The sequence below is a fragment of the Amblyraja radiata genome, chromosome 15, assembly GCF_010909765.2.
Source record: "Amblyraja radiata isolate CabotCenter1 chromosome 15, sAmbRad1.1.pri, whole genome shotgun sequence".
Taxonomy (NCBI): Eukaryota; Metazoa; Chordata; class Chondrichthyes; order Rajiformes; family Rajidae; genus Amblyraja; species Amblyraja radiata.
Genome location: NC_045970.1, coordinates 8,543,002 through 8,570,947, shown reverse-complemented (window position 1 = coordinate 8,570,947; position 27,946 = coordinate 8,543,002). Strand labels below are relative to the sequence as shown.

The 27,946-nt window shown below is 41.0% G+C and overlaps 1 protein-coding gene across 1 annotated transcript in view; it reads left to right on the top strand.

Moving 5' to 3' along the window:
• marchf5 (membrane associated ring-CH-type finger 5) overlaps window positions 1-27,946 on the top strand; it is a 73,769-nt gene that overhangs the window by 11,387 nt on the left and 34,436 nt on the right. The window contains exon 2 of the mRNA XM_033033614.1: window positions 6,018-6,220. Coding sequence (XP_032889505.1) covers window positions 6,018-6,220 — 203 coding nt within the window. The remainder of the gene's footprint in view (window positions 1-6,017; window positions 6,221-27,946) is intronic.

The window sequence follows — 27,946 nt, the reverse complement described above, 5'->3', positions numbered from 1 at the left end:
GAACCCCGCCACGGCGCATACGTGTCATTCTTCAAAGCAGCGGTGTGAAATCACAGATAACTGTAATGACTAAACATAGTAAGATTAGAGAAGAGATACCAGTTAAGTATATGATCAAGGGTGGGAGCGGAGGGCACGTAATCCCTCATCGTAACTCCTCATAAAATACAGATCAAACTTCAAACTGGTAAGTTCTCGTTTAATCTTACTATTTTACTTCGGAGTCACGTGAGTGACTACGTGAAGATTTTAAAGCTCTGTGATTTCATGCCGTGGAAACGAGTCCATGCATCACATCTGCCTTGACTGTAGGAGGAATTGTGTTAACATAATTTGGACATGAATTCGACATTGAAATCAAAATTTGTTAACACAAATTTATAACCCATTTTTATGGGTTTAAATTAATTTACAGAACTTAAAATTGTTTCTGCAAACGTTCCAGGTTTCATTACTGGTTTATTATAAAATAATTGGAATGTTTTCCCTAGACCATCCTGCTGCCTTGAGGATTTGGTCCATTGGTACATCCAACTGTATCGCTGCCGATGTGGCTGCAGCCCTGGTGGAAAGAGATTTTAAAATATTAGTATCCACCCCAGCCTGTGTTAGCACCTGTTTCAGCCATCTTGAGATGGTCTGGACCGTCACTCTTGGTGTGGTTGCTAGTGGCTGACCAAAATGTGCCTTTTCATTGCCTCTTAGGATTTTCGTTTTCTCCATGAATAACGACAGATGTCTTACTATACACAGACGGTCATCTGTTGGGTATGACCTAATTGTATATTGAGGCCTGCTGATCCCTTTCTGTTCTGCTTACTAACTCATAAATATGAAACGTAATATTTTCTGTTGAGGAAGTCATGTTGTCCAGTCTAGTTTTTTGCAGTGACTGTATCCTCTGTGTCGTGACCAATACCATTAGCATGACTGTTTTAATGTCAGTCTGTGTAGGGACAGAACTGTTGCTGGAAACCAATTCCTGATTTCATCTTCAGGATAATTATTACATCCCATAATTGGGAGTATCTGGTTCTTGGGGGATAGTATTAAAATTTCCCCTCATAAGTGAGTCCCAACAGTGTAATGCTCTGTCCCCTGCCATAGGTAAGTCGATAGGGCACTTCTGGCGCAGTTGATGGCACTGTAACTGAGCCCCTCATCATAGTGGAGGCCTGCCAGATATTCCAGAACAGACGGGATGTTCATGTCTCTGTAGGTGATGTTGTTTTTATGGCAGAGCATCGCCCACTCCCTGATATAGACTGTAGCAATAAATCTGGTCTATGAGGGATGGTGATACATGGTTCTAATACCATGTTTGATACCACTGGGAACCATGGTTGTGTAGGCCAATTGGGTGCTACCAATACCAGATGCAGAGTCTTGTTGTATTTCCTTAATACCCGACTGATGAGGCAGGAAAAGGAGGGAATGCGTAAATAAACAATCCCCCCCCCCCCCCCCCCCCCCCCCCCCAATGCAGCGAAAATGCATCTGTCGCTGCTGCCCCAGGGTCTGGTTCCCATGAAACATAATTTGATAACTGGTGGTTAAGTCTAGATGCGAATAAATCGATATCTGGTGTTCCATATTTTGCTGTGATATCAGCAAATACTATTTTATTCAACATCCATTTGGTGTTTTCATTAAGTTTGCGTGACCTGGTGTCTGCCACTGAATTTAGCCTTCCTGGTAGATAAGTGGCTGATATCCAAATATCTCTCTGGATACACCATTGCCAAATTGTATCGCCAGATTGTCACATGATGTCAATTTGTTTCCACCCATGTGGTTAATGTATGCTACCACGGTGGTATTGTCTATCTGTGTCTAGCATGCTGGTGATATGACCCAGTACAATATGACTTTAGGCCATGTAATGCCCCAACATTTCCAGGTAGTTTATGCCCAGTGTGAGTAATAATGATGCCTCCTGGGCAGTCCATCTACCTCCACAGCTGGTGATGGTATTGGTGGCTCCCCACCCAAGTGCACTGGCATCAGTTTGTAGTACCATGGAAGGGTTACTGACAATGATTGGATTGGAACAAAGCCAGATGTTATCTATCCACCATTTTAGTTCCATTTTAGCTTGATTGGTAGTTTCATAGATCTGTCAAAGTGACCTGCATAATTTAGAGTGCTTGTATTTTGCTCTCTAAGTTTTGGTAATGTAGAGGTCCAAATTGTGTGGCTGGAAAGGCAGCCATCATTATGTCAATTACTTTGCTACCAATCTGATGGATGGTTTGCTGTTGTCAGTGAGGTTATTGCAAGCCTCTATTAAATCTCTAGCCTTTCCCTTAGGCAGAGTCACCGACATGTGAACTGAGTCAATGGTGAAACCCCAGATAGTCCATAGTAGTGGAAGGCGTTAGTTTAGATTTAACTGGATGGAAAATGAATCCCAGTTTTCCAAATAACTTTTTTGTGGCTGTTACAGTTTGTTTGGCCAATTCCAAAGTTTTGCCCACAATGAGTATGTCATCTAAATATGCCATGACCATGTGAGTACGTTTCCGTAGAAACGCTAGGGCTGTTTTCAAAATTTTTGTGAACAGCCTGGGGCTGATGATAACCCATTTGGCAGTGCTTTATACTGTCAGAGTTGTCCCATCCAGTTGAATTTTAAGTAACATCTGTGGTCACCTCGTATAGGCACTGAATAGTAAGCATCTTTTAAATCGATGCTGGCCATTGAAGTAACCTTTGGAAATTAATTGTTAAGGAGTAACAAAGGTATCTATTTTGTCAGATCTATGATGATGCGATAACCATCATCTTTTTTGTTTTTGATAAATATATTGGACATGAATTCTAATGGTTCGTGTTGAGTTTTCTCAATTACACCTTTTATGTAAAGCCGCTTCAGTTCAGCTTGCGCTTTTGATATTCCTTTATCAGAAGGCACGAACATTCGGTTCAGTATATGTTGAACTGGAGGGCTGTACTTGTGTATAAACTCTATTGTATATCCCTGGATACTGCTTAAGATGTAAGTATCGGTTGTTATCATGCTCCATGCATTCAGAAAGAGTGTAATCTCCACCCAACCTCCGTGATCCCTGTGTATTGTAGGGAACCAGACCCACCTACCCCCATAGTTACCAGTGGTAGGTTTACTTTTTGTAGGTTCTTTGCTGCTGTTGTCGCGCTGGGGTCTGGATTTTCGGTTTGGTTGGCGTTGGAGGTCCCCGCATCTTCCAAGAAGGACGGCCTGGGCCATGGCCTAAAAAGACTCATGTTTTGGGTACCGGACCTTCGAGCTTTCACCAGTTCTGCTGGTGGGTGCGTGGGGGTGCTGTATTTGGCCGTAGTGGGTTCCAGTAGATTCTCTTGTTCTTGCACCCCCTGCACACTTGTCTTTCCTTCTGCGGACCCCTCTTCCAGGTCAGCCCAGAACTGACCCGCAGTGCTCCCCTCTGATGAGGTAGAAGCACTGTGCAGCCCTTCAAGAGGTACTGCTGTGGGTTTATCATAGGGCCCACAGTGACCCGACTCCATCTCCTGGAGTCTGTCACGTTGGAGCAAAGCTCCATACACTGCTCCATCCGGCTCCAGCGCTCTCGGGCGCTGGCCGCCCGCGGTTGTTCAAAGTCGGACTCCTCTGAGTCCACGACCTTGTTTGTTTTGTGTCTAGCCTTTCCGCCCGGCCACGTGGATCTGGCCGGTGCGGAGGCGACATCGGGCACAGCTGATCCCACTATCGGTGATCCGAGTGCCGCTGGCTGCTGCTGGCTGCCCGCTGCTCCGCGGTCCTCCCTCTCCAGCTTTGTTCTTACTGCCCTTCCGTGGAGTGGATATGGCCGGTGTGGAGGCAACATTGGGCACAGCTGATCCCATCTAGCCCACCAGCTTTGTCGCAGCCCGTTGGTTTCTCCACCTGAAATCAGCATGGTAAAACACAAAAAGACCGCAGCTCTTACCTGCAGGTCCAGGTTGAAAATTGTCGCTACGGGTGAACGTCGTTCCACCCCGTCTGCTGCCGTTATTGACTTGTCCAAAAGTCAACGGCCCTCTTTAAATAGTCTCCCGCCCCGGCCGTGGTGTTCTGGCCGGCGCGGGACCAAAAGTCGGCACAGCTGATCCCTTACAGTGCTTGTGCCTTCAGCTGCTGCTGGCTCCCGCAACTTTGCGGTCCTCCCAAGCCAGCTTCCTAGCAGCACTTGTGGACACTATTTTGTCCAGCTTCCCCCCCTGTGAAAAAACCAGCGCGGGGAACATTAATTTTTGCTTCCCTCTCCCGCCCGGCCGGGCCCGGTGCGGGAGCGAGTCGGGAGCGAAAGTCGGGCACACCCGTTCCCATTACGGGAGATTAGCGTGCCTTTGGCTGCTGCTGCCGGCTGCCCGCTACTCCGCGGTTCTCCCCCGCCAGCTTTCCCGCAGCCTCCATGTCTCCACCTAAAAGGTAAGTGGAAGGAACGCAGAGTCTTCTTACCTGCTGTTCCCGACTTTTAAATTCTGGAACGCAGAGTCTCCTTACCTGCTGTTCCTGGCTTTCAAATTTTGCCGCTAGGGGAACGTTCCCCCTGCTGTGACTCATTGCAATGCGTGTAGCGATATGTCACGCATGCGCCGTGGCGGGGTTCTTCACGTAGTCACTCACGTGACTCCGAAGTAAAATAGCTATTCTGAGTACCTCTGCTGTATTGAAGCATGGAACTTTGAGTACAAAACCATTATTTCAGTACAAATACATCGAGAGTTGAGATTTGTATCACTATCATTTGCAAACAGTGCTGTTGTAAACGTTGTAAATAACTATTGCACATTTTGCCTGGAATTGCAGCAAACAACAAATTTGAACATAGCCTATTGTAAGACATCTGCAGTCATTAAATATTTGTTTCATCTTGTGTATGTTGAAGTGTGTTGAGTACATGGGGGAGCAGTTTCTTGGCAAACAAGGCTGATATTTGGATATGCTAATGAATGGTAATATTCTGCCTGTTGGCAACCCTGTGAAATTTCCATTATTTTATCAAGGTCTAAAATGCATGATGTGTCCTGCATCTGAACATTTTTTTCATCTTGATCATTTCTCTTGTAAAAAGACTTAAGGATCTACTTCAAGATATTGAAAATTATTTACCTGAAAAATAAATGTAGGTTTTGCACTAGGCATCCTGCAAAAATAAAACTGGATGACCACTGTGAATGCTGCACAAAGGCAGCATTCACATTATAAATGTGAATATATAGCAGAATAACATTAGCAATATTGTGAACCTGTCTAGAAAGGAGGCTCGAGTTACCATTAAAAAAAAAAAAAAAGTTTTGTTTTCACATGAGGTTTCATCTAGAGAGGTTTTCCTGTTTCAGTTTATCGGAGTACTGACCTAAATTCACTGTTTTATCAAGGTCATGTTTTATTCAAAGCAAGAAAATGGAAATTTGGCAAGAAGTACGTTTCTTGGGTTGAAATGGCATTGTGTGGTGCACATGCAAGTCATTTGTCTTCTTTCTTCCTGCACCAGACCCAGACAGTTTGAAAGCATGAGATGACCATGCTGAAGGATTATCAGAATATTTTTCATTATTTGGATCTACCTGGAATTAATTTTACTCTGGCACCATGAGATTTAATGTGAGCTCTTCTACAAATTGCCATCAAGAATGTTCAGAATAACGAATCGCTAATTAAGTAAATGGAATTAATCCAGCCCAGTTTGTAATATGAACATTTTATGTAGTTTATTTAAATTCTTATTTCATAACAAACAGTTGTCAATAGATAATCCTGTGAATTGAATGTTGAATGGTGAACTAAATAATGAACATTGGTCCACTCTCTGTGTACAGTGGTGTAAAAAGGATAAAGAAATGGGAGGTATTAAAAATCAAGATTATAAAGGCTTTTTATTTAACCTGTCTCCTATTCCCCTTTTTAACTTTGAGTTTGAAGATTGTGGTTTTTCATTTTGATCATCTACATTGATTTCAGATTTCGCTGTTGGGAGACTATTCTGACTTGTTCTGCTCAAGTTTGGTGATATTAATTTTTTTTATTTCAGGAGTTGTTGGGTGTGTTTTGCCACAGATGAAGATGATCGAACAGCAGAATGGGTGCGGCCTTGCAAGTGCAGAGGATCTACTAAATGGGTTCATCAAGCTTGTCTACAACGATGGGTAGATGAGAAGCAAAGGGGCAACAGTACAGCCAGAGTGGCATGTCCACAGTGCAATGCTGAATATTTAATTGTCTTTCCAAAACTAGGTAAGATAAATAAAGACCATAAATCCCCACAGAGAGCAAATGGTTAAACGGAATGATGCATAAAGTAAAAAACAATACATTATCTGGAGCTTCATGAACAAAGTTTCAAAATGACAATGGGAAAATGAGATTTGACAATTAAAAGTAAATCTTCATTGCCATTTTTATTTAAAACCTGTAGATTTTTGCCTTGCTTCTCTGTCACCTTTACCACCCCTTCCAGTTCCAACCTCAGCTTCAATAAGAATTAGAATCGTAACCTACCGTTTACATGCTTTGTGCTCTATTTGGATAATGTAGATATAACTACGCAGTCAATTAATTTAAACCCAAGATCTGATTTGATATTTTTAAGCCTATGTTACTTTTAAATGGCAAACTACACCGGGATGCCTCCTAATCTTTCCCAGGTGAGCAAATTCCAAAAGGCGAATAAAAATAAAATACTGGGGGGAAAACTCAGCAGTTCAGGCAGCTTCTTTGGAAAGAGAAACTGACATTTCAGGTCAAAGGCACTTAATCTGAACTGGTGCCTGTTTCATCTGAAGATAAACACAAAATGTTAAAGTAACTCAGTGGGTCAGTAACTCCAGTGCATCTCTGGAGAAAAGGAATAGGTGATGTTTCGGGTCGAGACCCTTCTTCAGATTGAGAGTCAGAGGAAAGGGAAGCGAGAGTGTGATGGTGATATAGTGAGATATAGAACAAATGGATGAAAGATATGCAAAAGAGTAACGATGATAAAGGAAACGGTCCATGGTTAGCTGTGGCTAAGGTGGTCTACTTCATCTGTTTTGATGAAGGGGCTCCAACCTGAAACGTTCACTGTTTTTCTTTCCACAGATGGTGCTTGATCTCCAGGTTTTTCCAGCATTTTCTGTTATTTCAGATTTCCAGCATTTCTAGTTTTTTTAATTTCCAAAAATACCAATGCAGTTTTAATGAATGTGAGTTGCATAAGAAACAAAAGCAGGGGTAATCTATATAAATCGTCACGTTTGCTCCATCCTACGATAAAATCATAGCTGATTTTCATTCTAGCTACCACCACCAGAGTAACCTTTGATTCCATTATTGAAAATATGTCACTGTAATAACTCCTGGAGTTGAGAATTCCAAAGATTATCTACTCTAATAGCCTCTGTTCAAATTTGCTTGTCCCATACTTTGGCACAGCGTCACTGCTGATAAAGCCTCAACGCCAGAAGCCTGGGTGAGATCCTGACCTTCACTGCTGTCTGTGGAGTTTGCACGTTCTCTCTGTGACCGCGTGTTCACTCTGGGTGCTCCAGTTTCCTCCTACATCCCAAAGGCGTGCGGCTTGTAGGTTAAATGGCCTCTAAATTGCTCCTAGTGGATTAGAAAGTGGGATAACATTGGACAAGTGTGAACAGGGACTTGGTGGGCCGAAGGGTCTATTTTCATGCTATATCTCTCAATCAGTCAAAAAATAAATATGAGCAGGAGGAGTTTATGTGGCTCCTCAAGCCTGTCCTGCAACCTGTTTAGACCTTGACCGTAGTTTTCCTTATCCAATTTCCCACCTCTATCATGGAGGGCCGTGTATTATTAATCTCACCCATGAATATGCTGACACTGAGGATCCACAGAACTCTGAGATGGAGAATTCCAAAGAATTTTCTTATATCAGGAAATTACCAAAGCAAATTGCAGAGACAGAGAGATATGCCTCCCAGAATTTTTGATTCACACCAAGCATCCAGTTGGTAGCAGAAAATTATGGTGAAAGCTAATTGCTGCAATTTTCAGATATGCTGTCTCTTCTGGAAGATGTTCTCTACTTCTCCACTCCCCTTTACAGGAATTAAACCGTCCATTTTCATAACTAAAAATCAGCATTGTGGGCATAAATAATTTTGGCAACCTCTCCCAGTGATCACCACTTTATGTAACTATAATGCACAAACTATAGAAGAGATGCAACGAGCTTTGTCCAGGATTCTTCCAAGGATATTTAATGTAAGCTGTCATTTATCATTTCTGGGGTCTATCGCATGTCTTTGCTTGATGAAAATTCACCCTGGCTGATTATGAAGCTAAACATTAATTTGGATACTGTTTTTTATGTCCAAATTAAATTTGGGATTATTACATGTACTTTATTCTTAGATATTGGTTTGTCTGAAGAAGTCATTGTTGCTCATGTTATCTGTTGTAATTTAATCCATTAGTGTGATCAATGATTTGTACTTGATTACGTGTTGCTTTTGTCTGGCAGTTAATGGCTGTTAATATTATTGTTTCAGAGCTTGCATTTGAGTGGGTAGTTATTGTAGCTATTGTCAGGGAATTTTTAGTTTTGGTATACCACACTCATTTATTGTCTCTGTATATTGGTGTTCAATTAAATTCACAACAGACCACCTCTTTGGCAATATTATCCTTCTTTGTACCAGGAGACCTTTATTGTTTTATGCTCTTTAACTCATAAATACTTCACGTGCCTGTATTTTGTGTAAAAGTATTTTATGTGGTTCTTTATGGTGTAACTTCTGAAATCGCAATATAGTGCATCTACGCTACTAGTTGTATTTTTTAAAAATGTGAGATTTATCAGTCTGTTCATTAAGGAAAAGAATTGTATGTTAGGTAGAATAATAATTATACTATCGGTCTAGTAATCCAGAAATCTAAATTAATGACATAGCAGATTGTAAAATAGAATCTTTGCATCCCTAAATGTTCTTTGGGCTTTGTTCTATCTATCTGGTGTAGACAAACGTGCTGGAGAAACTCAGCGGGTGCAGCAGCACCTATGGAGTGAAGGAAATAGGCAACGTTTTGGGCCGAAACCCTTCTTCAGACATACTTTCTCCAGCACATTTGTCTATCTATCTGGTATTAGATTATCAGGCAAATCTATTTATTTTATTATTATTCCGTAGATATTTACACACAGTTATATCTAGCAGCCAAAAGATTAAAAGATGCAATCATTTCCAATCAACAAAACCTGTGGTTCTATGCAACCTAATTCCTGGATATATTCTTTATGGTTGCCGTGATTTTTTTTAGTCCTATTATATATTTTTTCAGGCATTATCCCAAATTTGGTTTCACCATCAGTTATTATCATTGACCAGGAGCAAAACATTTAACTTGCCTAAATTGTCCCGTAATAAATTTAGGAAATATGCCAAAAGTACTGCATTTGCATCCTTTCATCAGCAACCTCCACCATTTCTCAAATGACTGCCAATTTTTGAAAGGCCGGTTGATGGAGGGTGAGACCTTCCTCAACATTTCCTACTTTTTTGCTGTAACTTTGTTTAAAATGATAGGTACTGTCCGTACCTATCTGATTGAATGCTTAACTTTCGAGGACCTGTTTTTCCAATTTTCATTAATAGTCATAGTCTACAAATTATGTATTTCACTCCAGCTGGTCTGCTGTTATGAGGTAGAATGCAGTTTTATAAAACAACCAATTTCTATAATATGAAAGGAAATGTGATTATTTTTTTTTTTACAATCATTTATTTTTATTATTCAAATCTACCATAATAATTTTATCTGATGAATAATTTCAATTTCCTTTTCATGATTATTTTTGGAAGACTTAAAGATCAATCATATTTCCCATAAATAGCATTTTACTGATTAAATGTAGATTTTTGCACTCTGCTTCCTGTGTAGTTGATTAGCTGTGCTCCATCTGAAATGGTTAAATGACATGTCATGTAATGAATAGCTTCTACAAAAATATTTTTCTTTTGTACAATAACCAGAAAGCAGAAAGAGAAAAAAAAACTGTTATTGACAGCACTGTTCAAATCCATTTTGCTGTCTTTTTTTCCTTTGCATGAGGTGAGAACTGTACTTTTTGAACAATGGCAGCAATATCATATTCAGCATAGACGTGGAGCTATCTGAAACTGCTTTGCAGTATTAGGAATTTTGCTTTTAAATATATTGACGTAAACGTTGAATATTACACATTTTTAGGATTTGGGTTGGTTGTACTTTGTAGATCATAAAACATCTTTGTTTTGGAATCTTGGAACGTGCTGTTCCAAACCAGCCTGTCGGTAGGATGATTTTCAAGGTCAGAGATGTGAAGCTTTGTTCTATAAATACCTTGATTGTATCAGCTGCAGGCAAATCATTGTGACGTGTAAAAGATGATTATAATAGTTTCATTAAGTAATTTCAAATAATAATGCATTTACAATTATCTACATGCTTATTTAATCAATGATGCAATGAAATGCTTTAATTATAATAGCAGGTCTTCCACTAACTGTAAAGTTATTTAAAATGTCACAGCATTAGAGATATTTTGGAACAAAAATTATGTATAGATCTGATATTTAAGTACCTTTTAGCCAGAATTGACTTTTATATATTGATGCGTTTGAGCTTGTGCAGCTGAATGTTATTTCAGTTGTGTTCATATTTGTGTGAAGAGCTGATTCTGTTTTGCTGTTGGCTTGACTGAATTTTATTCATTAGGCAATCAGAAGGCTGTTGGGCTCACGCACAAGCAGAAGCCAAATCCTTTGCTCAAGGCAGAGGGAAGCCAGAGTATTTAAAACCCCTTGTGTTTCAAGTAAACCTAGTGTAGTGTACTCTACACCTTAAAATATTTATGGATTTCCTAATTTTACCAGGCTTGCGCTTCAAGAATTAGTTATGTTGCACTCTTGACATTCCTCTTTCGTTTTCACAATTATTCATAGAAACATAGAAAATGGGTGCAGGAGGAGGCCATTAAGCCCTTCGAGCCAGCACTGCCATTAATTGTGATCATGGCTGATCATCCACAATCAGTAACCTGTGCCTGCCTTCTCCCCTTATCCCTTGATTCCACCAGCCCCTAGAGCTCTATCTAACTCTTTTAAATCCATCCAGTAATTGGCTTATACTGCATTCTGTGGCAGAGAATTCCACAAATTCACAACTCTCTGGGTGAATTTTTTTAATTTTCCTCATCTCAGTTTTAAATGGCCTCCCCTTTATTCTTAGACTGTGGCTCCTGGTTCTGGACTCCCCCAACATTGGGAACATGTTTCCTGCATCTAGCTTGTCCAGCCCTTTTATAATGTTATATGTTTCTATAAGATACCCTCTCATCCTTCTAATTTCCAGTGAATACAAGCCCAATCTTTCCTCATTTGACAGTCCCTCCATCCTGGGGATTAACCTCGTGAATGTACGCTGCACTGCCCCAATAGCAAGCATGTCCTTCCACAAATTAGGAGACCAAAACTGCACACAATACTCCAGATGTGGTCTCACCGGGGCCCTGTACAACTGCAGAAGAACCTCTTTACTCTTATACTCAAATCCTCTTGCTATGAAGACCAACATGCCATTAGCTTTCTTCACTCCTGCTGTACCTGCATGTTTACTTTCAGTGACTGGTGTACAAGTACACGCCAGTCTCGTTGCACTTCCCTTTTTCCTAATCTGACACAATTGAGATAATAATCTGCCTCCTTGCTCTTGCCACCAAAGTGGATAACTTCACATTTATCTGCATTATACTGCATCAGCCCACTCACTTAACCTGTCTAAGTCACCCTGCAATCTCCTAGCATCCTCTTCGCAGTTCACACAGCCACCCAGCTTTGAGTCATCTGCAAATTTGCTAGTGATACTTTTAATCCCATCATCTAAATCATTAATACATATTGTAAATAATTGCGACCTCAGTACCGAGCCTTGTGGCACTCCACTCCATTCTGACAGGGACCCATTTATTCCTACTCTTTTTTTTCCTGCCTGCCAACCAATTCTCTATCCATGTCAATACCTTACCCTCAATACTATGTGCTCTAATTTTGCCCACTAATCTCCTGTGCGGGACATGATCAAAGGCTTACTGAAAGTTCAGATACACTACATCCACTGGCTCTCCTTCTCCCATTTTACTTGTCACATCCTCAAAAAATTCCAGAAGATTAGTCAAGCAGGATTTCACCTTCATAAATCCATGCTGACTTGGACCAATCCCTTTACTGCTATCCAAATGCACTGTTATTACTTCTTTAATAATTGACTCCAGCATCTTTCCCATCACCGATATCAGGATAACTGTTCTATAATTCCCTGTTTTCTATCTCGCTCCTTTCTTGAAAAGTTGGATAACATTGGCTACCCTCCAATCCACAGGAACTGATCCTGAATCTATAGAACATTGGAAAATGATTACCAATGTGTCCACGATTTCTAGAGCAAACTCCTTGAGGACCTTGGGATGCCGACCATCTGACCCTGGGGATTTATCAGCCTTCAGTCCCATCAGTCTACCCAATACTATTTCTCGCCTAATGCAAATTTCTTTCAGTTCCTCCGTCTCCCTAGATCCTCTGTCCTCTAGTACATGGACCTTGTCTTTCAACATGAGAAATTAAATCATTATTTTAGACAGTCTAAACTTGTCCTTGGGTTTACAATTGCTGCCAGCTGCAGTAAGCTGTATTTAACCTCTAGGGAAAGTATGTATGTGTACAATATAAAGATGGGTGCAATTGTAATTAGTGTAGATTAAAGCAAAAATATATAAATATGGGAGGGCTTTAGTTATCAGGAGCCATTGGATAGGGTAGGTTTCTCCCTGGAGCAGAGGAGGCCAAGAGGTATCATAAAGATATATAAAATGATGAGAGCCGTAGGTAACCAGAGCTGTCCCCTATCATAGAGGTGTCCATGTTTGACGGCATAGGTTTAGGGCGAGAGGTTTAGGGAGGTTTAAAGGGCATCTGAGGGATAATCTTTTCACACAGGTGGAATCTGGAATGAGCTGCCAGAGAAGGTCATGGAAGCAGGGGCAATTACACCATTTAAGATGCATCTGGACATGTACGTGAATGCAAGCTGTTGAAGGATATGGAATTAAGACAGGCAAATGTGATTAGTATAGCTAGGCATGATGGTCAGTATACATGTGATGGGCCAAAGGGTATATTTCTATGCTGTACAACTCGGACTCTAATTAATGAAAGACACGGGTAAACTTTAGAAATTTGATTTTGGTGTGAGCAGCTGTGAGATAAACTACTTTGGACCTCTGAATAGGAAAGTGAAAAGCTAGAAGTAGTTGTGACATAAAGATCCATGAATGTAGATCACTAAAATGTCATAGACTGGTTAGAATGGATTAGTAGGAGCTAGTATACATGTATATAGTGAAGTTTGTGTTTCGTGGTCAAATCATACCTTGGATATAGTGCGTAGTTCTAGGCATGGGTAGGAAGATTCGCCTTGGAAGGAGTGTAGTGTAGATATACCAGAATAATATTTGGTCTCTGAGGTTTCAGTTAGAAATTGCATAGACCAAGATTGCATTTGGAAAGTTGAAGGATGGCATAGTAAATAGAAACAGGATTAGGCCCTTTGACAAGCTCATCGTTCATCAAAATCTGATGGCTGATCTATTACCTTGATGCCAATTTCTTCAGTGTCCCTATGCCTTTTCCCCTTAATATCCAGAAAGTTATTGGTCTCTGTTTTGAATAAACTTGATGACTAGGCTTTCATAGCCATCCAGGGTAGAGATTTCCAAAGATTCACCACCCACACGGGAAATCTCTTACCATTTCAGGCCTCCTGCGAGGAACCAAAGATCATAGCTTCAGATTAGACTTCTTAGTCAAGGGGAATATTTTCTCATTGTATCTAGCCTGTCAAGTCCTGTAAAGAATTTTGTTGAGTTTTTATGAGATTACTTCTGGTTATTCTTCTAAACACTAATTGATATAGCCCTGGTGTCATCAATCTCTTCTCTTACTGCAAGCCAGTCATTCTGGGAATGTGCTGCACTCCCTTTAAGCAAAGTATAAACTTCTTGGATAAAGGGACTAAAACTCTAATATTCCAGGTATGGTCTCACCAAGGCTCTACACAATTCTGTATTTATTCCTCACTCCTGTATTTAAATCCTCTCATTATAAAGCTAACATATAATTTGCGTTCCTACTTGCTGTTGCACCTATATACAAGTGCTCCCCGATTTATGATGCTTCGACGCGATATTTCGACTTTACGATCGGCAAATGCTCGGCAACGGCAGCGAGCCGCACGTTGCTTCCGGTCACGCGATCTCAATGTATTAAATGCGATATTTTTGGTTTACGATGGGTTTATCAGAACGTAACCCCATCGTAGGTCAAGGAGCAGCTGTATTGGCTTTCACTGATTTGTATACAAGGGCATTCAAGTCACATTAACCAAAGTATTCAGTTTTTTCTTTTGTGTACCAAGTGAGTTTGTCACATTGCATTTCATCTGCTTTGTTCTCTCGACACACTCAACTTGTCCATATGTCCTGAAGCCTCTTTACACCTTCTTCCACACTTGCAGGTGTGCCTAGTTTAATATCAGCAAACTTGAGACTTGGATATCTAATCCCGTCTGTGAAATCACAGATATAGATTGTGTCAATTGCTGGAGCTCAAGTACTAATTGTGTGGTATCTACTAGTATAGATGTTAATCTGAGACGGAAAAGGACACAATGCTGGAGTAACTCAATAGATCTGGCAGCATCTCTGGCAAACATGGCTAGGTGACCTTTTGGGTCGAGACTCTTCATGAGATACTCCAGCACTTTATGTCCTTTTGTGTACTAACCAGCATCTGCAGTTCCTTGTTTCTACAAGCTGAGACAGAAATTTGTTTATTCCCACTCTGCTTTCTATGTGATAACTTAATTCAATCCTTACTAGTGTATTTCCCCCTCTTTTTCTCTTCTCTTCTCTGTCTTCCCACCCTCCCCCACTACATTTCTATGTACTCTAATGTTGAGTACTTAAGAGTCTTCTGAAAATCCCATTATAACATAACCACAGATTTAGTTTTGAGACCATTGGGATTTCTTCAGGAGCAGACCTATACAAGAAGGACAGGTTGCACTTGAATTGAAGGGGGCACAATGTACTGGTGTGCAGGTATTCTCGTGCTGCAATGCCCTCCATAATGTTTGGGACCAAGACCCATCATTTATTTATTTGCCTCTGTACTCCACAATTTGAGATTTGTAATAGAAAAAAATAACGTGGTTAAAGTGTACATTGTCAGATTTTATTAAAGGGTTTTTATATACATTTTGGTTTCACCATGTAGAAATTACAGCTGTGTTTATAAATAGTGCCCCCATTTCAGGGCACCATAATGTTTGGGAACATGGCTTCACAGGTGTTTGTAATTGCTCAGGTGTGTTTAAATGCTTCCTTAATGCAGGTATAAGAGCTCCCAGCACCTAGTCTTTCCTCCAGTCTTTCCCAGGATGGCGGGACTGTCATATGTTGATAGAATGGCTGGGCTTGTATACACTGGAATTTAGGATGAAAGGGTATCTTATTGAAACGTATGATTAAGGGATTGGACACTCTAGAGGCAGGAAACATGTTCCTGATGTTGGGGGAGTCCAGAACCAAGGGCCACAGTTTAAGATTAAGGGGTAGGCCATTTAGAACAGAGATGAGGAAAAACCTTTTCACCCAGAGAGTTGTGAATCTGTGGAATTATTGAGTGGCCAAGCCAATCACCCGATCTGAACCCAATTGAGCATGCCTTTTATATGCTGAAGAGAAAACTGAAGGGGACTAGCCCCGAAACAAGCATAAGCTGAAGATGGCTGCAATACAGGCCTGGCAGAACACCCAGCAACTGATGTTCATGAATTGCAGGCTTGCCCTGAAATGGGGGGGGGGGGGGGGGGTATGTAAAAACACTGCTGTAATTTCTACATGATGAAACCAAAATGTATAAAAATGGCCTTTATTAAAATGTGACAATGTGCACTTTAACCACATGAGATTGTTTTCTATTACAAATCTCAAATTGTAGAGTACAAAGGCAAATAAATAAATGGTGGGTCTTTGTCCCAAACATTATGGAGGGCACTGTACTTGGGGTTTAAACTCGACTGTCAGGGAGATGGGATCTAGTACAGTACTGAATGTGTAGGAAAGAACTGCAGATGTCTGTTTAAATCAAAGTTAGACACAAAATGCTGGAGTGACCTTTCTTTCTCTCCAGAGATGCTGCCTGACTTTGGATCTGCCAAAGTCTTAGATAAGGTATATCTTCTAATGTGTTCAGGACAGCATTTTGTGTATACATTAGTACAGTACTGAGGCTGCTGAGAAGGCTATAAGGTTGTATAAAAATCACTGACGGCAACTTCAGTAGACAGGATAGGTAGGAGCATGGCAGGGAACAAGAAAGACATTGGATTAAATTATTTAAGAAGGAACTGCAGATGCTGGAAAATCGAAGGTGCACAAAAATGCTGGAGAAACTCAGCAGGTGCAGCAGCATCTATGGAGCGAAGGAAATGGGCAACATGAATTCAGTTCCTTGAATATTTAAATGATGAGCCTAACACAATTAAGACCCCCTTATATTAATTTGTTTCGTGAGCTGGCCTACACAGGAAGATTTTCGAGAGGTCACAGAAACTACTAACCAATGCTCTGTTTGATATTTGTTTGTATCTTCTACCTTTTGTAATGCGTGGTAATCCCTACACATTAATTTGTAATGTCCCTTCCTGTTTCTCTCTGCCTGAAGCTAGTTTTGAAGGGATGATTTCAGTTAGCAGCTTTGAAGAGCTGCTCTTCTGCCAAATCAAGAACCAATGTCAAATTCAACTGTTTTTAATGGAGTTTTTTTGATAAAGAAAAAGCAGAGAATTGGATTGATGTAATAATGGGAATCGCCTCAGCAGGGCTTGAAATTAACGGTTGCCCGGGTGCCAATGGCCACGTAAAGTCCCGCCAGGCAACCTAAAAGCCGTGCCATCTTGCTGGGACAAAAAAAAAAAACAGTAGGAAGGAACTGCAGATGCTGGTTTAAACTGAAGATAAACATAGACTGGAGTAACTCGTCAGACAGAATCACTGGACAAAAGGCGGATATTATGTTTTGGGTTGGGTCTGAAAATGGTTCCTGCACACCATTGGAATGTGGAAGGAAACAAGAGCACCCGGAGAAACCCCATGTGATCAAAGGGAAAAGGAACAAACTCCATACAGACAGCACCCATATTCAGGATCAATTCTGGGTCACTGGCACTTTTAGGCAGCAACTTTATGGCCAATGGACTGCCCCATAGTCTTGAACTGAATTAAAACATACAGTAGCTGTAAAGGGGGACATAGCGTCACTTGGAGATTTAAAACATGGAATGGGAGGGGAAGGAGGGAGAATGCGAGGACAACCTGAAATTGGAGAAACCAATGTTCATACGGCTGGGGTGTAAACCACCCAAGCGAAATATGAGGTGCTGTTCCTCCAATTTGCGGTGGGCCTCACTCTGGCCATGGAGAAGGCTCAGGACAGAAAGGTCGAATTCAGAAAGGGAGGGGGAGTTGAAGTGCAGAGCCACCGGGAAATCAGGTTGGTTATTGCGAACTGAGTGGAGGTGTTGTGCGAAGCGATCGTCAAGCCTGCGCTTGGTCTCACCGAGGTTGACCACACGCTGAATAATCCAACCACATTTTTGTTTGGAAGTGGAAAGAAATAATAGAAATTGCATTCATTGCATCGTGTAAAAAGAGTTGAGTAACTGTATTACAATTTTTCTGCATGGCATTGAGGTATATATCATGTCTTGAATGGTGAATATTTTTAGTTTGTGACTTTATTTGAAGCAGAAATAATATGTGAATGCTTCATTGAGCATAATTCTGACTGGTAACTATGCACTTCGTCTGAGCACATTATCGCACGGGTCATGCAAGCCGTCTTAAATGACCACCTAAACTGTCATTTGGCAACCTAAAAAGCTGCCTAGGTTGCCCGGCTGGCAACCGAGAAAAAAAGTTAAGTGAGAGCCCTGCTCTGATAAATTGACGGAGAGCTGATGAAGATGTCAGCAATGTATATTTTGTATAATGTAATTAAAAAGTTATTGGTCTCTGTTTTGAGTAAACTTGATGACTAGGCTTTTGTAGCTATCCAGGGTAGAGATTTCCAAAGATTCACCGCCCACAGGGGAAATCTCTTACCATTTCAGGCCTCCTGTGAGGAACCTCTTCTTCTTGCGTATGGCGTGCACAGCCGAAAGTTGTTAGACAACTTGTTCTGTTTGATCTTCTGTTTGTGCACGCCAGGTTGATTGCATTTGTTGAAACAGGGTGGACCACGTGAAGGTTGCTATCTCCCACCCCCTGTGAGGAACCAAAGATATAATTTTTAAAAATCAAATTTACAATTTATTTTGTTATCCAAGGTTTCCTTACTTTATAGTCCTTATCCCTCCTCACCGGGACTTGCTGGCCGTAAACTTTGATCAGCCCATTCTATAACTGCAGGCAGCCGAGATTTTGAATAATTTGGAGAACTACATAAGGCATGCAAAATTGCATATTTGTCCACTGTCCGGAAATGGAAGCTGCTTTTACACTGGTGTTCAACAGCTAACTCCTCTAGTTGGCTTTGTGTGGCAAAAATATATACTTAACCAATTTATTCTTGGCATTGAAGACCTGGTAGACCTATTTTGTTTGGCTCATTAATACTTACTGCTGAATGATTTTACTGAAGCCAGTAAGTACTGTGCTCTGCAATCACATTTGGTGGAGATGTTCTGAAGACCATATATTTACATGTTTGACAGCCAATCTATTAGTGTTGGGACTGAATAACTCTACAGTTTAGCTAATTTGCAAAGAGAGTTAATGGTAAAGTGATGTCATGCTCGCAAAGAGCAGGATGCAATATAACGTTAATTCTCTTTTATGTAAACCGAGGAACATGAGATTCTTGTGGAGAGGTGACAAACCGGTTAGTTCATCTGCAGTAAATACCATGGTGTTTTGAACTTGCTTCCACTCATAGCATCTCTCAGCATGTTTTCATATATGGGTTGGTCAGTTAATATAAAAATAATTCTTCAGATCGTGCCAGTACTCGAGTTAACTCTATGTATAGGTATGTTGCAAAGCCTACCTGAAGCGTCGTTGAAGATCTGCTGCTGAGGGTGTGCGCGATTTTGGCGCCGTTTAGAGGGGGCGGGTTTAAAACGCGATTTTCTCTAAGCTGTTCCAATCGAAAATGTTCAGCCTAGTTAATTATTAACGAAAAATCGCTGGAAGACCCCGTCGCAAAAGCTATTATTAGGTTTAAAGGCCTTGAATAATAGTTATAGTAGTTTAAAAATCAATCTCTAAACCCGCGACCGCCAGCAACCGCAGGGTCTCATAAAGCAAATAGCAGAAGTTAGGTTGTATATTTTTACATTAAAAAGGGCTTCTAAAGATCCCTTTATACAAAGTTTAATATTGCGAGTAGCTCAATTTGGGCCCATTATATCGCGCAGTATTTTTCTCGGCATTTGGGGCACAAATCTACCGCAATGTGAACGTTCTAAACCAGCGCGTTCCACAGGGACCCACTGGAAAGCTGATTTAAATGGGCATTTATTTACAGCAATTAAACACTAAATTCCTTCCATTTGGCCTATAAATTAATGTAAATGAGATTTAAAAATCATGTTTTATTGTGAATTATTTGTGAATATTATTTGGACATTTAGGCTATTTAAAAATGTTAATCATTTATTAAGAAATGGATAGATGTTTAGATCTAGTAATTGAAGTCTGAAATTAGCTACAATTAGGTAACTAACTAATTATATGCTTTAATTTCAGGTCATCCAAGTAAGATTATTTTATATTTGTTTCAGAATGCTTCAATCTATGATAACTGGAAATTTCATTCAGTTCTCTTAATTTTTAAGAAAGTTATGGGCTTTTGACTGTTCACGATCACAGCTTTTTTGTTATGTCCATAGAAAATCAATAGGGAACAAGATGCTCATTTCCCAGTATGAAAATGGCCATAACTTTTTAAATACTTGAGATATGAAAGTGAATTAGGTGTCAAATTAAACTTATTTTTATGCTTTATATGATGGGATAAATTACAGACTTGATTTTTAAAATCTCAAAATTTTGTAACATTGCTACTATGTATACTGCAGAGTTTTAGCTTCCTCATGCTAGGTATATAGGCACTCTCTGGCTCCCGGGTGTCCGTTCCCCGGCGGGCCAGGGACCGTCTGCTGCGCCTCTCGCCTTGTCCAGTGGCTGTCGGTTGGCCCCCTCACAGGGCTCTCGCTTAACCTTTTTTCCCTGTTGCCAACCGGGCAACCTTGGCAGCTTTTTAGGTTGCCAAATGACAGTTTAGGTGGTCATTTAAGATGGCTTGCATGACGCGTGCTCGGACGAGGTGCATAGTTACCAGTCGGAATTCAACAGTGGGGTTGAATGGGGGGGGGAGCAGTGCAGGATGGAGGGAGGGAGCAGTGCAGTGCAGGATGGAGGGAGGGAGCAGTGCAGGATGGATGGGAAGGGGGGTCAGTACAGGATGAATTGTGGGATCAGTGTAGGATTGATGGGGAGTGGCAGGAGAATCAATGCGAGGTGGATAGGGAGATCAGTGTAGGATGAATGGAGGAGGGGGAGGAGTAGATGAGGAGGGGAACACAGGGGATGTCAGTGAGGACTGAATAGAGGCAGGAATGGGGATCAGTGCAGGATGGAGAGGAGGGGGTCTCAGGATAAGGGGAGTAGAGGTGGGGCGTACGAGAGAGAGAGAGAGAAAGGAAGGGGCAGAGGAGGTGGGAAGGAAGGGCAGTGCCTCTCGGACAACACCGGCATCATCGCTACCTTGGCCGTCCCTGTCAGGCACGGAAATCGCTATCAAAATATGGAGGGGACCGGGGGACAGAATATCTTGGCGGTCGCGCGCGCACACTCAAGCACACGAGGCTTTGGAGGCCCTATGAACGGTAATTTCAGCTCAATCCAGCGCTAAATGCAGCTCAACTCTGCCTGTCTCGCCTACAGCCCTGTCTCAATCCAGACAGGGCTGTAGGTTAACCTGGCGGGACAGGCAGAGTTGAGCTGAGTTTAGCGCTGCTTGTCTGCGCTGGCTGTGGGCCTGGGGGGACCGCGCCCATCTGACTCCTGACGTCTCTGGCCACCCCCGGGGGGGGGGGTCTCTCGGGTGGGGACGGGGATGGTCCAGTGGCGGTTTGGCAGCGATTGCAGCGCCGGAGACCGGGATCGATCCTGGCTGCGGTGCAGGTCTGCCGAGAGTGTTTTGGCACGTCTCCCTCCTCCAATCACCGCGCTCTATCCTCAGTCCCACACCCCCCCCCCCCCCCCACTTCCGCCTCTGACCGACACCTCCCTCCTCCAAGGGTTTGTTTTGAAAGCGCCGTTGGCGGAGTGGCAGGCGGTGGTCGGGGTGCAGGAGGAGGAGATGGGGCCGCCGCTGCTGCTGCTGTGCGGGGCCCGTCATTTGCTCCGACCCTCCGTCACGCCACACTTAGCATCTTTCCCACACCCGTCGCCGACACAAAACGTCACGTTCCTTTGCTCCAGCTGCCAGACTTGCGGAGTTACTCCAGTTTTTTGTGTCTATCTTCAGTATAAACCAGTATCTGCGTGCCAAGCCGGGCAAAATGACTCGCCGTTTAGGTTGCCTGGCAGCACTTTGGGTGGTCAGTGGCACCCGGGCAACTGCTAATTTCGAGCCCTGCCTCGGTGCCGGCGGGGGCCGAGAGTCGTACATCAGCTGCTGTCCCGTCGGTCCAGGATTAGTTTCCGGGTGACCTGCATTTAGTTTAATTAGTTTCCGGGTGACCTGCATTTTAAACTACTATACACCACCTTTCATTTTGAAACAGTAGTTTAGTTTAGAGATGCATTGCGGGAACAGGCCCTTTGGCCTACCAAGTCCGTTCCAACCAAAGATCCCCACACATTAACACTATCCTACATACACTAGGGACAATTTACACATCGCAAGCCAATTAGTCTACAATCCTGTACGTCTTTGGAGTGTGGGAAGAAACCAAAGATCTCAAGAGAAAACCCACGTGGAGAACGTACAAACTCCATACAGACAGCACCCTTGGGATCGAACCCGGGTCTCAGGAGCTGCAAGCGTTGTAAGGCAACAACTCTACTGCTGCACCACCATGATACCCACAGTAGGCAATGCTTTTACCAGTATGTAAAAGCAGTATAATTCTGTTTACTAGGATAAAATCACCTATCAAATGAATCATAATTATCAACATTCAATTTTATCTTTAAACTACTTGCGAACAAATAGTGTCAAGTATTTGAATGATACATTTAACATGTGATTGCTGAGTGGAAATATCAGATCTCATGTATCCAGCATTATTTAAATTAAATCAAAAGATGTAGTTGTAAATTTTCTGCAAATAATTGTAGCCCTCAATTTGTACATATGCAAAATTTGAGTATTTGACTACAACGATAACCGTAAAACGTGATTATGCCGAACAGATGGAGTTACGAGGTGTTGGTGGCAAGGGACAAAGAGTGATTGTAGCAGGAATGATAAAGGCCAGTCTTAGACAATTAGCCAAAATAGTGTTTATTTTGCAAGGGTGCAGATATATCAAGGTTGCCCCTATGTAAAATTAAAATTGGAAAGCCGACAGCCTGCAATGAGAAGATAATTCGGCTCGACCCAAAACATCACCCATTCCTTCTCTCCAGACATGTTGCATGTCCCGCTGAGTTGCTCCAGCATTTTGTGTCTACTTTGATTTAAACCAGCATCTGCAGTTCTTTCTTACACATGATAAGATAATTACTGTGCCATATTTTGGCTGACGTTTACGGTGCTGTGTTTGATATTCTTGGGGTTGTGAAATCTCTATTACCGACATAAAATTATTTTGATTCTGCTTATGCTTTGAGGCTTAACGGTGTTTGACATTGTGATCTAGGGGCATCGCAATACATTCCTCGTGTGTGTTGCATATTGTAATTTTGAAAATGACCCCACATGTATTCTCCTAGATGCAGAATAATAAAATACTCCAGTGAGGTGAAGCCAATTAGAAATACAAAAGGTTAATTTAGGTATTTGGGCGGCACGGTGGTGCAGCGGTGGAGTTGCTGCCTTACAGCGCTTATAGAGCCGGAGTCCCGGGTTCCATCCCGACTACGGGTGCTGTCTGTACGGAGTTTGGACGTTCTCCCCGTGACCTGTGGGGGTTTTCTCCGAGATCTTCGGTTTCCTCCCACACTCCAAAGACGTACAAGGTTGTGGATTAATTGGCTTGGTGTATGTGTAAATTGTCTCTGTGTAGTATAGTGTTAATGTGCGGGGATCGGTGCGGACCAGGTGGGTCGAAGCGCCTGTTCCGTGCTGTATCTCTTTAAAAAAAATTGTTTTTAAAATACAAAGATGATGCAATTTTGATCTTTGTTTCTTCTAACTTCTATTACGCATTCCAACACAAAATAACAATGGTGTGCAAACACAGCTCCACTTTACATCTATTCTTGCTGATTAGTAAATTTGCTTCCATTCTAAACTCTTATTGTTGCAACTCCACCAAAAAATAAACCGGATGACTTTTAATTACTCTACCTCCCATTCCGTGCCACAACTCTGTTAATTAAGCTGCCACTTCTTTCGTGGGTGTAGGTATTCTTGTACATTGTTCTCATTTTCCTGAAATTAATATCATCCCAGTATTGTGTGTTTGAATGTCACTGGTTGCACTGAAGTGTTAAGAAATGGGCAAAATACAAGTATATATTCCCACCTACCTGTCGCTTGTCCCAGGTTGATGTTTTTGCTTGCACATTTAACTTTGTGGTGAAAATAAATTGAATTCAATTTGGTTTGCGACCAGTTATAAAATGTTTATTTTTGTAAACTGAGGCAGGTGAATGCAGTAAATTTATTGTGCCACAAAATACGATTATGGATGCTGTATGTTGATAGAGATGTTTGTTGTATTTGGGTACTGGTTTTCCAGTGGCCCCATCGTCGCGAGGCCTCACAGCTGCGGTCTCGATGTCTCCTTCGCCGCGGTCGCGATGCCTCCTTGATGGCCGCGTAAAACCCCAGCCTGGGCGTCGCGGGTAGAAGCGGAAAGTTAACTTAAATGCGGCCCTTCCCCTAACGTCATTGGAAGCTGGTGGCCGCCCACACCCCCTTTGTGACGTCACTCGAAGCGGGTTGAAGGACGTTTGCCGTTTTAAAAATACGTTTTTTAAAACGCTATAACTTATGAAATATAGCATGAAATGTGAAGGGAAAGTTTATTTTGTCGACAGGGTTAATGTGATTAATAATCTGAGAATGTAAGCGTTAGCTGACTAAATGTTAGTGTTTTGAGGAAGATACAATGAACACACACACACAATCAGTCTTTTATAGATATAGAGATGATAATAATTCAACTTCAATTGATCTGTAGAGTATGATTTAAAAAAAAATCAGGAATTTGTTCTGATGCTTTGAGTATAATCCCTTCCCCACCCTGCACCTCAAGCACAATTAAAATATAAAAGCATTTCCCAATGTTCATGTCTCTTTTGCAAAGGATTAATTAAGAAATGTTTGATGTAAGACTTTTTTCATGTGGCAGTTAAACATTTTGTCTATTTTAAAAGCATGTCATTATTCAAAATGATAAGTTGTACACTATATGATATAACATGTCTGTCATTAGATAGGTTGTATTTTTGTATGAAATATTGCATAGAGGCATAGTGGACATGCCCAACAATTTGAAGAAGTAGGAAACACACTTTTTGTCTTCACTTAAGGCTTTGACTCCCATTTGCGAGGGGCTGTGGAACACCAGCTCAAATTTGATTGCATACAGATATGATTCTCCTTGCACAGTTCCACTGTGACATGAATGGCATGACACTTCCAAAACAATCTACAACAGTCTCAGTTAAGACCAGTGTGAAACAAGGCTGCATCATTGCTTAGATGCACTTCTCAAGTAGTATTGTACTCTGCTGCAGTAGTGCATCTTGCCTCCAGATCTAGCCAGGATATTTGGTGGGGGGGAGGGGGCAGAGGTGCATGATTGTACAGCAGTGCTGATGTTAAATGTTGATTCCCTTCAAGATTGTCTGAAGCGTATTACACCACATTAAGAGCTTAACTAGTTTCATAGAATATTGGAACACCTTGTAATAACTAACAATTCTTACAAGATAAAGATTACTAAAACAAATTAGTAATTTTGGTCAGGTGTAAGCTGGTAAATTCAAAGATATTTTTAAAAGTAAAGCCAAGACATCAGGAGCAAAACATCCTGTACTCAAATCCTCATGCTGCAAAGGCCAATGTATTATTTCTGTTCTTAACTGCCTAGTGTGTGATGGTGTGCAATGACAACCAGATAATGTACCTTTTTCTTTACGCAAACTATCATAATTCTTTCTTACATCACTGTATTTCTTTCTGACTAATCTTTTTCTCAATGATTAATTATCGTTTCACATCCATGCAATATGGATATCACAGACAAGACCAGCATTTGTGCTTGTTTATCATTTTAGTCAACTGTCATTGATGTTTGTGGGGAAAGATATGTTGAAAAATCATTTGGCTCGTGTCCACAGTTCCACAGTTAGATAGGCAGTTGGTGTGATCCAGTAATAATGAAAACATATTTCCTAGTCAAAATATTTCATTACTTGGAGAGGAGGATTTCTGGTAATAAATTTGGGGCAATTCAGTAATGATACTCAGTCATGGCCCTGGACCTTTGGTATAAATATGCCGATCCAATAACAAGGTACATTTTAGTGTTCTGTTACATAATATATTATAATGTTTTTCATTCACTTCTTGATATCAAACATTAAGTGTGTTTCAGGGAAAGCATGAGAGTGGCTTTGCCTCAAGTACTATGGCAAGAACAGGAGAAGGATAATTCTGTTCTTGGCTATCCACCCCATTGATTTTGCATCTCCTTGCATTGGCATTCCTGAAACTCACCAGACGTAAATTGGTCGTCATGTGCCTAATTATCTGCTAAATCCAACTTTTGCATCTTGAGCCTTAAAATATTCCATTACGCCATTTGATTCTTTTGAAGCAACTTTTTTTTTTTAAACCAGAGAAACTGGACTCAAAACAAGTTTATTTTTCAACAATGGCGCAATCTGAGAACTAAATTACTGGAAAGTTAATGTGTCTTTCAGCTTCCAGAAAGTGGACAACAGTTGTAGAAGAGCCAAGAATTGGATGAGCTTTTTGCCTTTGTCCTGTGGGGATTTTCTCCTCTGCTTAATTTATATTTTAACTTTTTATTTTATTTCGAGATGGATGGTTGTTTCATCATTAGCGTCCAAAGTGTGGGTGAAATCAAAAATCCAGTTAGCAGAATTTTTTTAATATTGCAATTATATGGCAAAATAAGGTTACCATTCCTCTCTTGTTTGTACAGAATAAGCATTCCTTTTTGCAGTATCATCTGCATTCAGTTTCAAGTCTAAATCATGATGGGAATGTTTTTTCATCTGGTAATTTATGATATTCTCAACTGGCATTTGGCATTCCACATTGCAATACGTTACCGATAACATTGATTTTCATTCTGAATGGATGGCTGTGGTGCATAAAGTAGGAAACAGAAAACATTGTGAAATAGCAATGACTATTCTGCATTTAGTTTGTGCTAAACTTGGGAGTGTCTGACCACAGCCATTACTTTCCTAAATTAAAAAGTGTTGTTAGCGAAGAATAGTAGTTGGGCTGGACATGGGGGAAATGTCAATAGACAATAGGTGCAGGAGTAGGCCATTCGGCCCTTCGAGCCAGCACTGCCATTCAATGTGATCATGGTTGAATATTGCCAATGTCATTGTTTATCTTTAAACAGTTCTGTAGGTTTTTATATAAATCTCCACCAAAGCGAGCAGGCTTGTTTAATATATTTTGTACCGCTGACCTCTGTATTGTACTGATGCAGCAGCCTAAATTGAGTGCTCAAATCTCTGAACTGGAATTTGAACTTTTGACCTTCAGTCTCAAGTGTGAGTAGTTTGATTCACAAAGTTTTAAGGTTTAAAAAGACTAAATGGTAACTAAAATAAATTATATTTTCATTATACACTCCATTTTTAAATAGTTTTCTTAAGCAACTAGACTGCATGTAATTTTGGAGTCATTATATATGTCACTGCACCATGTGCATTATCCAGCAGACAAACATTAAGCAGCATCCTGCAAATTTAAATTATTTATAAAATATAAAAAGCTGCTATGTACTGGATACAATATTCATTTGTTATAGTTACCTACCTTAGGCATGCGCTCGTGACATACATGCATTTTCAAATGCATCGTAGTTGTTCTTATTGTATCCATAGTATATTTATGCAGAAAAATATTTAAAAGGGAATTTTTGGTTCACAGATCAAATGAGAATAGGTCATTATCGGGAAATATTGAACATTAATTTATTTTATCATCTTTGAATAAAGCACTGTTTTTCTTTTCAATGACAATCTATTTACCTATTAAAACTTCAGCTGTGTACTTTGCTGCTCAGCGGGTCCTTAACACTGTTCTGAGAATGTACTATCTCCATTCAAAAATCTGTCCCAAATACAGAAGAATGTTGATAGATGATACACACTGATAGCAGTCTGGCTAGTTAGGAATTGCTTTTGTCTCATTTTAATGGTGTTTAGTCTTAATATTTGTTGAAGGAATCGTGTGACGCTCAAGATCTACCTTGGCAAAGTTTGCAGAATAGTGTGAGGATCCTGTGTAATCTGCACTGAAATATCAGTTTCAATGTAATGTTTTGTATTGATTTAGTGCAACGTCTCACAGCTGCTGACATTAGCCTTGCAGGTGTAATCGTTGCAGCCAGCAATAAAGGCACGAATCAACATTCTTCCAGGCAGTAAATGCTGGGCAATTGATGGACAACAAA